This window comes from Podarcis bocagei (assembly GCF_964188305.1).
Source record: "Podarcis bocagei genome assembly, chromosome: 1".
NCBI lineage: Eukaryota > Metazoa > Chordata > Lepidosauria > Squamata > Lacertidae > Podarcis > Podarcis bocagei.
The window spans coordinates 107,827,748-107,841,328 of NC_138125.1; the positions used below are offsets into that span (position 1 = coordinate 107,827,748).

At 41.9% G+C, this 13,581-nt stretch overlaps 1 protein-coding gene across 2 annotated transcripts in view; it reads left to right on the plus strand.

Moving 5' to 3' along the window:
• The window catches only part of GALNT13 (polypeptide N-acetylgalactosaminyltransferase 13), a 167,895-nt gene that overhangs the window by 127,706 nt on the left and 26,608 nt on the right, over positions 1 to 13,581 (plus strand). For both annotated transcript variants that reach the window (XM_081187554.1, XM_081187555.1), the window contains exons 10-11: positions 5,839 to 5,937; positions 8,631 to 8,765. In XM_081187554.1, the coding sequence (XP_081043680.1) occupies positions 5,839 to 5,937; positions 8,631 to 8,765 (234 nt within the window). The remainder of the gene's footprint in view (positions 1 to 5,838; positions 5,938 to 8,630; positions 8,766 to 13,581) is intronic.

Sequence of the window (13,581 nt, forward strand, 5' to 3'; positions counted from 1 at the left end):
GCTTAAAATTAGTGGGTACACAATGTATAATGTCTGTTATTACAAACTAGAGACTTCTGTTGTTCACATCAGCATTTATTTATTTTTCCCTTTCCCTTCTTTTTTATTTGCTTTCTTTTCTTTACTTGCTACTTATGAAAATTAAAATGAAATTTTAAGCTTTATTACGACTTTCTGTCATAATGAGGACTGAGCATCCTTGGTAGGCAGGGAATGCTGATTGGTTGTTTGAGATAGAAGTAAAACCATGGGAGAAGGAATGGGATGAGCAGCAGGTTTGTTAGGTTTTTTTGTTATTTTGCCTAGCTTATGTATCTGTGTATTTGTTTATTAAAAGCCACTGAGGGGGTCTAGCAGATGTAAATCACCCACCAAATTGAGCAAGGCTATTTCCACCTAAAATCAGATTTAAATAGATCTAGATCAGGGGTAGCCAATGCGTTGCCTTCTAGATCTTGTTAATGGACTCTAGGTCCATTAATCCCCAACAAGCCTAGCTACCGTATTTTTCGCTCTATAACACGCACCTGACCATAACACGCACGTAGTTTTTAGAGGAGGAAAACAAGAAAAAAATATTCTAAACAAAACAGTGGATGTATGATTTTTGTGGTTCATGCTGTGGCCACAGACATGTGATCTGATGGTGAGTTTGGGGTAGCCCAATGCAAAAATCCTGAGGATCCATGTGGGTCCATGCTTTGTAACCACGTTTTTGCGCCATTGCGGCCCCATGAAACAGTGGGTGCGTGTGTGTTTTTGGTGCAGGCTGTAGCCATGGACATGCTATGTGATCTGATGGTGAATTTGGGGTGACCGAGTGCAAAAATCCTGAGGATCCATGTGGATCCGTGCTTTGTAACCACGTTTTAAGTGGGGAGGGGAGGAAAAGCACTCAAGGGACAAGGAGCACGCGTGGGGTGGGTGGAGAAGGTGCTGCTAATAATGCAGGAGAGGCTCCTCTCCAGCTTTGCTCCTTTAGAACAATCAGGCTCTGCGTCTCTCCCTCCTCCCCAGCAAGGAAACCACGATAGTAACCACTCTGAGACAAATCAAGAAAAAGTGCGACCAACACTCTCCCCCAACAAGCGCAGTGAGGTCAAAACACACACACACACACACACACACAGAGAGAACTGGCCCTAAAGTTGCAGGGCGCTGGAAGTCGCAGGGGCGCTGGTGGAGTGAATGGGAAGCAAGAGATGGAGAACGATCCCTCACACACACAGAAAGACACAGAGTGTGGATTCCAAAGTCCGCAGGGAGAGTGAAGGGGAAGCAGAGAAGGAGAACGATCTCTCTCACACACAGAGAGACACAGAGTGTGGATTCCAAAGTCCGCAGGGAGAGTGAAGGGGAAGCAGAGAAGGAGAACGATCTCTCTCACACACAGAGAGACACAGAGTGTGGATTCCAAAGTCCGCAGGGAGAGTGAAGGGGAAGCAGAGAAGGAGAACGATCTCTCTCACACACAGAGAGACACAGAGTGTGGATTCCAAAGTCCGCAGGGAGAGTGAAGGGGAAGCAGAGAAGGAGAACGATCTCTCTCACACACAGAGAGACACAGAGTGTGGATTCCAAAGTCCGCAGGGAGAGTGAAGGGGAAGCAGAGAAGGAGAACGATCTCTCTCTCACACACACATAGCTCAAGCACACACACACACAGCCCCTACAGTGGCTAATCCAAAATCGGACAGCAAAAAACTGCAGGCAGGGACAGAGAGCAGGGGTTGTTTTAAAGCAGCCAACTCCCGCTCTGCTTCTCTCCCTCCTCCCCGGCTCCGCTAGCTGACAGGAGCCGCTTACACCCGCTTTGCTGTTTCAAAGCGAGCCATGGACTGCTCACGACTGCAGCAGATTCCCCCCCATCTGTAGGCATTCGCTCCATAACACGCACAGACATTTCCCCTTACTTTCTAGGAGGAAAAATCTGCGTGTTATGGAGCGAAATTTACGGTAATTGTCAAACCATGGGAGTTGTAGTCTAAAAACTTATGGGGAAAACCACATTGGCTACCTCTGACCTAGATAATTCCTATCATCCAGGGGAAAAACCTGGAACTACCCTGACTTTGAGCACCTTGAGGAATATTAGAGACTGGCTAGATTTGCCCCCCCTCCCCCAATACAATGAGACTAAGGGAACTTTCACTACTACCTCTTTCAGACTTGCTAGGGCTACAACTACCTGCAAGAAGGCATCTACCACTCCCACTGCTCACTCAGCTAGTCTTCCCCTGGCACCTCTTATTAGCAAGGAAGTGCAAGGTCTTAGTCTCATCTTTCCAAGAAATATGTCCACGTTCTTAGGCTCCACAAGTTGAAACATTTCCAATATAGCTGCATAAGCAGCTGCCAAAGGTACATCTGCTAACACTGCTCAAATTACAGCATCCAAGTTGGAACGGATACAGTCAACTTTATCCACAAATTATCTAGCAAATTAGTCTCAACAGGCCAATGGGCAGTCCTCCTTTCCATCCTGAAGGCCAAGATGTTTAAGCCCTCAGACTACTCCAAACTGCTCAGCTGACTGACTTTTGAGCAGTTGTAATGGAAAGTAAGATTTCTATACCATCATTTGGAGTAGGCTCTAAACTGAGTTCTAGTTGTGTCCCATTGGGTTAACTGCAAGTCTTTTCCCACCAGTGCTCTTCCTTGTGAACCATGCTGTTTCACTGCTGTCAGTTTCTCAAACAACCAAGGAGCTAAATTCACTCCACGATCAGGTAAAAGGATGTTCACAGGAGCAATCTTGAAAACTGCCTGGACCATTTCCCCATTTCTGAGGTCATATGGGGCTCAACAGGATTACTAGCCTGAGTGACAGGGAAATCCCGAGAGTCATGGGCAATATTTTGGCTCTATTAGTCTTCTGAGATGGACCGTCTTCATGGTATTCTCACTCCACAAAGGTCTAGGGTACTGGGAAGCCTAAAGCGGACCAGGTAAGCAGGACTTAGGAAAAGACCCCAACGGAAACAGCTGTTTTAGGTAGATAGTGGTGGGCTCTTTCTCCAGGCTGCTGATCTCTCCCCAAATATTTTAGTGAGCAAGTGTTCAAGTTCTCCAGGACTCTTCACCGTGCTTTATATGAAGCAAAGTCAGAGGCAGGGAGTGAGAAGTAAAAAAATAGCTGTCTTGACGTTGAAGCCACAAAATCTATGTTTAAGACAGACTTAAGATTGATAATTATTAGAGTATTACTTTGTTTATCTAACGTATTTTTTTCTCTTCACCATAAAATACATGCTAAGCAAAACTTAATATAAGATTGGTCTCATTCTCTCTCCTGGCAGTTTCCTTCTGATAAAACCTGCTTGAAATGCTAACTATAGCTGACAGGCATAATAATAAAGACTAATATAGCACAGTCTTAGGCCACCCTCTGTCAAATGCTGCTTCATCAACACATTTTTTGCTATTTTGGGGGATGCTGGTCCAGCGATCTTAGATCATAAAAACAAAATTATCCTGTAAGTAGAATGCAACTTGGCATAAATTATGGCAGTAATATTGTGCGTCTTTATCATAACCGTTTTCCTGTCCAACAGATCGTAAACTGGCTTCGCTTTTTCATATCCGCTTCCAATTTCCCTTTATCAAATTATAAAAAATAAATATTCTTTTTATCTCCACCTATTTTACTCTGGAACTAAAAATCTGGCTATATTTAGTGTCTAATTATTTTTCCTCTGGAATCCAATAATTCAGATGTCCCCTGGTTTACTTCATAATCATACCAAATGATTCCAGCTAAGAAAAAGAAATAATCAACTCCTGACAGGATTTAAGTGAATAGGAATGGATTAGAAAAAAGTGAGGGCTTACATTGTCTACATAAAATCAGTTTTAAATTCTGTCATTCAATCCTTCTGAATTCCAATTAGATTTCCCCCCTATTATTATAGAAGGTTCAATAGCTTTGCAAATAATAAGTGGAAAGGGGAGCATTACTTTCGGTATCCTCTGTAGAATCAACATGGAAATACTGCTGGAGGAGCCTTTTGGACCATGTATGTTTACTGGCACAGCTTCTAAAGAAACAGTCAGAAGAGAAAGCAGCTAATAGGAGCCTTGCGTGTGTATCTCTTTATTCTTCCACATCCTAGTGTTCAAAAGGCCCTATGTCACACCTCCAACCACTCCATGGATAATACAAGACAAAGTCTAGCTAGTTATGTCTTTTGAACCCAGCTTGTGGTTTATTTATCTCCAAAAAGCAAACACTGAGTGGTTACAATGGTTTGTTTTTGACTTTCTGCTTCTGCTTTGTTTGAGGAAAATAAACCATGAGCCCAGGTTCCAACCATGGCAAGGGAGGAACTCCTTAGCAGTGTGCACCAACTCTTTTTCTTGTTCCCATTAAGCCATAGTTTGAGCATACCACTGTCTGATATATGAACTGGGCTACTGGCATCTCCTGAGGATCTCAGAATGGGGAGGTGGCAATCATTATGTACATCAACTGGGTGAAAAGAGATTTCCATGTGGCAACATTCCTTAATGTTTAATAGATTCATTAATTAGATCCAAAACTAATTAATCAATTCATAACATTTTAATTAACTTAAAAGGTGTTCCTGATTAATTAATTAAGAGTGCTTTCATCTCACTCTTCATTATATGATTGCAGGGCAGGATGCTGTGGAATTAAAACACATTAAAAAAGCATGCCAATGCAATCAAAGGAGCAGATAAAACACAGCAATTTTTTTAAACTGCCAATTTCTACCGATATAGAACCCATAGCCTCCTTATTTGCTGTAGCACCCAACACTAATATCTAGCAAAGGCCTAGGCAAACAGAAATAACATAGGCTGTGGAACCAGTTGTGCTTTCCTGGGAAGGACATTCTGTCACTGGGGGGCCACTGTGCAGAAGACACAGTCCTGGGTCACACATCATTGGATCACTGACTTTTAATGCTGAAAAACATTTTTTTTTAAAGTACTTACAAATACTGTAGCTAGATGGCATCATCTTCAGAGCATTCTCTCATCTTCAGAGAGGAGAGGGGATGCCTTTTCTAAGACAGTATCTGTTATAACAAATTCATGCCTTATCTAAAAACAAGGTGTCATTTTTTCTTTCTTTCATAATATTCTCCCCACTTGAGGGAACACGGGTGGTGCTGTGGTCTAAACCACTGAGCCACTTGGGCTTGCCGATTGGAAGGTCGGTGGTTCGAATCCCCATGACGGGGTGAGCTCCCATTGCTCTGTCCCAGCTCCTGCCAAACTAGCAGTTTGAAAGCACGCCAGTGTAAGTAGATAAATAGGTACTGCTGCGGCGGGAAGGTAAATGGTGTTTCCGTGCACTCTGGTTTCCATCACGGTGTTCTGTTGCACCAGAAGCGGTTTAGTCACGCTGGCCACATGACCCAGAAAGCTGTCTGTGGACAAACACCAGCTCCCTCAGCCTAAAAACTAGATGAGTGCCGCACCTCATAGTCGCCTTTGACTGGACTTAACCATCCAGAGTCCTTTACCTTTTACCTTTTTTACCCCACTTGGAAATTTATGCAGCTATAATTTAATGAATTTAACAAATTAGTTGTTTAATCGACTAACATCCACACTGTTAATTGCCTACGACTATGGTCCTAATCTATAAGGAGTTTACTTACTAAAGAATAAATCACACTGAGCTCAGAGGTACTTACCTTCAAGTAAATATTTTTTAGTATTGTGCTGTCAGGTTTCTATAATCTGATGCTGTTCCTAATCTTAAATAATTTTCTTCTTTTTTTCAGTGACATGTGGATTATTATTTATTTAATTATTTTAAGCAATCTTTCAACAATTTTTACCCTTTGTTTGTGTTTTTACCCCTAGATCAGAAATGTTGAGACGAACCAGTGCTTAGATAACATGGGACGCAAGGAAAATGAAAAAGTTGGCATATTCAACTGCCACGGTATGGGAGGAAACCAGGTAAAAATGAAGCTCACTTTACCTTCAAAACAATTTCCGGGGAATTTTTTTTTTAAGACTGAGCACATTGTAACAATTGTGAAATCAAGCCAGTACACACATTACTCTTTCCACATTTTCCAGTCTGGATGGCTTTGAAAGGGGTGGTTACACCAGTAAAAGACAGGCACAACTATAATAATAATAATTTATTATTTATACCCTGCCCATCTGGCTGGGTTTCCCCAGCCACTCTGGGCAGCTTCCAACAGAATATTAAAATACAATAATCTATTAAACATTAAAAGCTTCCCTAAACAGGGCTGCCTTCAGATGTCTTCTAAAAGTCTGGTAGTTGTTGTTCTCTTTGACATCTGGTGGGAGGGTGTTCCACAGAGCGGGTGCCACTACCGAGAAGGCCCTCTGCCTTGTTCCCTGTAACATGGCTTCCCGCAGCGAGGGAACTGCCAGAAGGCCCTCAGCGCTGGATCTCAGTGTCCGGGCAGAACGATGGGGGTGGAGACTATCAATGCTTGCTAGCTGTGCTGGTATGTACTGCCTCCAGTATCAGAGGTCGTATGCCCATCCTCTTCTGCTTCACTCCACCTGCCAAAAGGCAGGAGAAGGTGTACAGCCACAGCCTCTTGCTCAGTTAGGCAACACCTCTGAGCATGCCCAGCCAAGTGAGCTGCAGAAAAACTCATTGGCACCTCCTGGAGAAACCACTGCTTCCCTGCTGTAGCTTGCTTGCTTCCTTCCTTCCTTCCTTCCTTCCTTCCTTCCTTCCTTCCTTCCAGGAGCAGCAAAGGCCTTGAAATGTTTGGAGCATATATCTATCTATCTGAAGGCTTGGGCCACTCCCACTCTCAACATGATTGGCTGTCTAAACCCCCAAGCTGCGAATCGTAGCCCAGTGCTTAAGAGCCAATACTGGTAGCCCAAACCCTGACCATGTTACATGATTGGATATAATCTATCAAATCAGAACACAGGGCTCAGAATCCAAGTCCATACTCAAGCTCAGGTGAACACAGACCACTGCAGACGTAACACCTTATTTTGCTTCCTTGACTGGGTAGGGTCCCAAAGATGAGAGAGGGCATGGAAGGCAGTGGGAGAGGGGCAGCAGTGCAGACTTTTGTCCTATAGAGCAAAATTTGTAGATCCAGCACAGTTTAAAGGTACAGTGGTGCCCCGCAAGACAAATGCCTCGCAAGACGGAAAACCCGCTAGACGAAAGGGTTTTCCGTTTTTGAGCTGCTTCGCAAGACGATTTTCCCTATGGGCTTACTTTGCAAGATGAAAACGTCTTGCAAGTGTTCCGATTTTCCCCCGCTCCCTCCCTTTTTCTAAGCCGCTAATAGCCTTTTAGCTGCTAAGCCGCTAATCCTTTAATAGCCGCTAAGCCTTTAATAGCCGCTAAACTGCTAATAGCGCTAATCTGCTAAGCCGCTAATAGGGTTGCTTCGCAAGACGAAAAAACCGCTAGACGAAGAGACTCACGGAACGGATTAATTTCGTCTTGCGAGGCACCACTGTATAGAGGTCCTCTTATTGCTGGACATTATAACTTGCTTAGAAATCCAAAAAAGATGAGGCTGGAATTGTAACATTCAGCACTGTGTTTGCCATTCTAAAATCAGTTGCCAGTTGCCAATGTAATGTTGCACATGTGTATTTTGGGTTTAACCATATGTAAAAATGCCTTGCGAAAAGCTCTAGGGCATTGTATCTAAATATTAGAACATGTGGAAGTAAAGCATGCTTGAATCTGCTTTTAGTAATCTTTTCCCCTTTTAAAACACCCTAATTGGTAACGTAGTATGATTTGCATGCATTCCCTAATTGGTAATGCAATCAAGTTCAATTTGCATGCTTTGCCAAAGGCTTTCAACAATTAATTGGCGAAAGGTTGCTTTCAACAATTAAGAGAAACCACTTTTCCTGTAGATTTCATTAGAATACTTTAAATCAATTGGGAGGTGAATTCTAAGTAATTGGGAGTCTTGTAAATTATTAAAATAGCTGCCACATAGGTTGCTTTAATTTGTCTTCATTGTTTTTCTGACCTGGGACTACCTTAATCCCATCTGGCAGTGTGGAATTCATAACTTTTCCTCCCTTGTATGCATATTTTTCACCTTCTCTCTTATCTTCCCCTCACCCCCTTTCTCCCTAAAGAACAAAGAACAGAAGGCTGTGGTGATATTGCTACCAGGATTCAGTGTAGTGCTAAGCCTAATGTTCCATCAGTGCAACAGATTATTATTATTATTATTATTATTATTATTATTATTATTATTATTATTATTATTATTTATTAATATTAATATTATTAACTTCCACATTATACTGTGTGCATTTTATTTAAAAAGGGGGCACGAAGCAGTCGCAATTTAAGTACTTAAAAACCCACATTTCCTGAAGCCAGTGACACTTCAAAAGCAGAGCATGCTAACCTTTGGCGCTCCAGATATTGCTGAAGTACAACTCCCATAATCTCTAATCAGTGGCCATACTGACTGGTACTCAGGAGGGTGCAGAACAGAATGCAGAAGTGGCTTCAGAAACAGCATTAAGAAGATGAAAATGGGACTCTGTAATTGCACAGTGTGAAAAGGATAGGGTGTTATTGTGGGGTGAGAGTGGGGCAAGAAGTCCCCTAGTAATACAGACTTTTTAAAAAAAATAATGCCAGTACCTATCTCTTCCAGGTATTTTCATACACGGCTGACAAGGAGATTCGTACAGATGATTTGTGTTTGGATGTGTCTAGACTCAATGGTCCTGTGATCATGTTAAAGTGCCACCACATGAGAGGAAACCAACTTTGGGAGTATGATGCTGAGGTATTTATTCAAACACAGAAGGAAACCAAACGTACTGTTACTAATCATGTTCAGCTTTTATCACCAGGGTCTCAGACAAACAGGCAAAACCTGTCACATGTCCTAGAATTAACCCTTTAAGCTAAAGTTGTGTTGCTGCTTTCAGTTTGGCAAAAAATCTTTTGGCCATGGCTGGGCTTGGTGTTTCCTGTAATTTGTCCACAGACCTATGAGCCTTTCAACTTTATTCAGAATATCTAGGGAAAACACCCACCACCCCACCACTGACTTTTAACTCCCGATGTCACACTAACTTGAAATCTTCCAGGATACATCTAACACAGTTAAGTGTGGTGAGGAGGTATATATTGGTTGAGTATGTGCATACGAAGTCCAAGGTATGTGTGTGCATATATGTACATGTGCACGCACACATTATGGTAAAATTAGTAGGGCTTGGTAGGCCAGTTGTGCAGGTCATGTGATCAAACAAAGCAACGAGAAATGTTTATGCATTTGCAGGTATACATAAAATAGTAAATTAAGTGGCAATGCTGTGTTAGAAGGGAGAAGAGCTGATTCTCAGTTAGCTAAGTTTGTGGCTTTGGTCAGGAACATTTTCTTCTGGCATGAAGTTTTCAGTCCTTTTTCCAACTTCAGATCCAGATCCAGAAACTGTAACTTAGGATTTCATTCACACACACACACACACACACACACACATACACACATTCTCTCTCTCTCTCTCACACACACACACACACACGAGCTCAAATTGTGTTTGGAGTCTGGGTTGTAACCAGGGGCTGGTTAGGTTGGATCCCGCCAAGGGCTCAGAGTAGCTAGGAGCCTGCACATCTGTGCACTATTAGAATTGTTCACTGGCAGAGCATGAAAGACAATGAAAAGCAAACTTTTGAGTTTCTGGTCCGGGGTGTGTGTGTTGATACAGCTCCTTGCCACGGGTGCAAGAGACCTTAGGTCCATCTCTGTTTGGAGTGCCTTCTGTAGACCCACCCACTATCCCAGCCGCCTCCTCTCCTGATCGTCAAGTGTTCATCATGAAGCTCTGCAGGGCGATTCCAACCAGGGTTCCCAGTTGCAGGGAGAATTCTAACTCTGATCAGCTGAATGCAGTTAGAACCCCCCTTTCGAACCTTGGTGCAAAATACATAAAGGCTAGGAAATAAGACAACATACTAGGGAACTTGGGGTGGGATTTTCCACCTTCCTATTTCTAGCCTACAAACGCTGTTTTGAATGCCTAAAGAGAGAGAATTTATCATTGTAATGTTTTCTTTGTTGGGCTCAACTATTCAGAAACTACATCAGAAGTGGATCTTAGTGCTCCCATCTTTTAATGGCAGTGAGTCACTAGGTATAAATTATACCAGTGCCCCAGGGTCTATTATAGTCTTCTTATAACTTTGGGGACTGTGGAAGACCGTGCTTTTGACTTACTATGAATGGCCCCAAACCTTCCTATGTACAAGACTGACATTTCTCCTACATTTCACGACAAGCTCTTAAATTGACTGAAGGCACCATTTGGGCTATATCTTTCATATACCCACATGATGAGATTGCAAATAGAAGTGTTTTCAGCAGCTGGTGCTAGAGAATGACTGAACTGCAAGCTTGAGTGCAGAAGGAATGGGGAGGGGGGAGGGATACACTTTCTAGTTCACCTTGAAAATAGATTTATATAGTAATTTTTGAAACTTATAATTTCTGCAGTAATCTGCTTCCCAACATGCCAATAATATACAAGCCCTCGCTCATTATTCCAAGGCTGCTTTCATTCTTGGGGAATGATATACAGGACGATAAAATATGCAGTACCGTAAATTACTGTGACTCGATCCATGATTGTACATCCATAAATACTGCTGTGGTAGAATATTTGGGATGCAAAAAGAGAAGATGATGATAGAGCTTCATCATTGTAAGAAGGCATATTATAAGAAGTATATGGGTATTGGAAAGCTGTAGAACTAGTCAGAGCAGTGCAAGTCATTATTTTGCAAATACTTGAATGTAGCTTGTTAGGAAAATATTTAGCAATTGAATGTACTCACTGAACTAGTTCACCCAAGTGTATTTTGCACTTGACAATGATAGCATCAGATGGTAGTGTTTGTGTGTGGGGGCACAGACCATTTGCAGATTGAATTCATATGAAAGTTACCACAGCCACAGAGGAACATTTCATTCAACCAGCACCTGTACAGTGGTACCTCGGGTTAAGTACTTAATTCGTTCCGGAGGTCCGTACTTAACCTGAAACTGTTCTTAACCTGAAGCACCACTTTAGCTAATGGGGCCTCCCGCTGCTGCTGCACCGCCAGAGCACGATTTCTGTTCTCATCCTGAAGCAAAGTTCTTAACCTGAAGCACTATTTCTGGGTTAGCGGAGTCTGTAACCTGAAGCGTATGTAACCCGAGGTACCACTGTATATAATTTAAAAAACCCACCAGTGGCATCATTCACTCTCTTAAAGCATGTAAAGGCACAAGGTGAATGAACTTGTGTTCTAAAGTCAAGTGCTGATAAATCAAATGCTGTATCTGTGTGGAGCAGCCCAATATCCCCTCAGCAGACAGCGTTTGCACTGACATCACCTCTCTGAAAGCACATGATAAGGCCATTACCTTGCTTAAGCTAACCACACCTGTGTCTGGTCAGTACCTAAATGAGAGACCTGCTAGGAATTCCATGTATACTGCCACTTTCCATAATGGAAAAAAGCAAGGAATAAATGTTAGAAAATAAATAAATATCTGAGCTATTGTAGGGGATTTTTCCATACAAACCATTTGTGGGTGCAAGTAACTTCTTTGGATGGGTTGGGATTGGTTTTTGCATTTGTTTTTTTATTTTACTTCCATTTCAGTAATACATTTTTGGGGTCCTCCTGTTCAGATTAGTGCTTCTATTTTGACGACATACAGTGGTACCTCAGGTTACATACGCTTCAGGTTACAGACTCCGCTAACCCAGAAATAGTACCTCGGGTTAAGAACTTTACCTCAGGATGAGAACAGAAATTGTGCGGCGGAGGCGGCACAGTGGCAGCGGGAGGCCCCATTAGCTAAAGTGGTACCTCAGGTTAAGAACAGTTTCAGGTTAAGAACGGACCTCCAGAATGAATTAAATTCTTAACCTGAGGTACCACTGTATTTGAAATGTTCAACGGATTTATTTTTTAAAATAAAAATGCTTTTTTCTTCTGTAGTTATGGTTCCACAAGTGGAGAACCGCTACCGAAAAGGCCCTTGTGTTGCCCCTCCCCCGACGTCTCATGGAGGAGGCACAAGAAAAAGGGCCTCAGATGATGATTGCACGATCTGAATAGGTTCCTATGGAGAGAGGCAGTCCTTGAAAGGAAGAGAACGGTTTTCCCAACTCCCCCTCCTCTTCATGGTCCCATAAAACCTGTTATAGAAGGTTCCCCCTGTGCATAATTTCAAGGGATGGCGTGGGCTCCAGGAGAAAGGGGGATTCAGCAAAAATAGTACCATCTCCTCCTCTGTTAAAAGATGTCTCCCACTGGAACAACAGGCCTAGTAAGACCAACTGGATTCTGGTCTGTGAATTCAACTTTTCCTCAGTGAATTAGAAAAATACATATTCACACCACAGAATATATCTCTGTGATATATGTGTCACCCATTAACAGAGAATATTTTTCAGTTAAGAACTATTGTTCTGTTATGATGGAAATACATGGATATATTATCAATTAGTGAACGAAACTCCATGTAATGAATCCAGTAAGATTTTTAATAAGTTGGCAAAATTGCTAGTTTTACATCATTTGTAAAATTTATTTGATAATATTTTAATGTTCAGCTGAAACTAACTCATGCTTGGGTTAGACACATTCAAATTAAATGGACATAATTAATGGGCCTTGATTTCAACAGACCTAACTTCCAAACATAATAAAATATGGATACAATCCTATGTTCAGAAATGGTCCACAAAAAATGCCTAATCAAAAACATGTTTTACTGTAGATTGAGGGCTTTTTTGTTTTTAATAGCTTGCAAAAACGTGTAGCAGCATCTTGTAAAATCTGTGTTGGCCATTAGATGGAGCCAGCAAAAAAGAAATATTTTATGGCTCAGCTCCTATATTAAGAAACTCTGTTAAGAAGACAGCTTGTCATTACTTTAATCTGTAAGTTTTGTTATGATGTTATTAATTTACATTCATACAGAAAATAGTTTTAATAAAAATTGCAGCTACTCCATGCTGAAATGTATGCTGCTTGATTGTAAAGATGCTATCAATTCCCCCCCCCCCCACTTTTGCAATATTAGTCCTGGGTTTAAGCTTTAGATAGATGATTGAGAGAGAGAGAGAGAGAGAGAGAGAGAGAGAGAGAGAGAGAGCGCTAGCTTTCAGTTTTACTTTTCAAGGACTGGAAATGAACACTGAATTTTTTTGCTATATATGAGGTTTGGAGAGCTGTGGTTTTTGTTTTGTTTTCTCTTCCCCCACTCTATCTGCATATTTGTGCTTCAAAATACAATAAATAGCAAATTTCTTGTTCTTGTTCTTGTTTTCATACATTATGTATTGTATCCAGTGATTTTTGTGCACAAATGAAATAGAAGTTATATGCAAACATAACTGCAGACACAGTGGACCTTGCATTTCTTCTCTTCCTCATGTGCAGTGCATTCTCCAAATTGCTCTACAGCAGGGATGTCCAACAGGTCGATCACGATCTACTGGTAGATCCCCGGGAGGTTTGGGTAGATCGTGGTCGATCGCTGGGTCCCTTTCCTTAGCACTGGTAAAATCGAATCTGGCCCCACCCTCCATTGT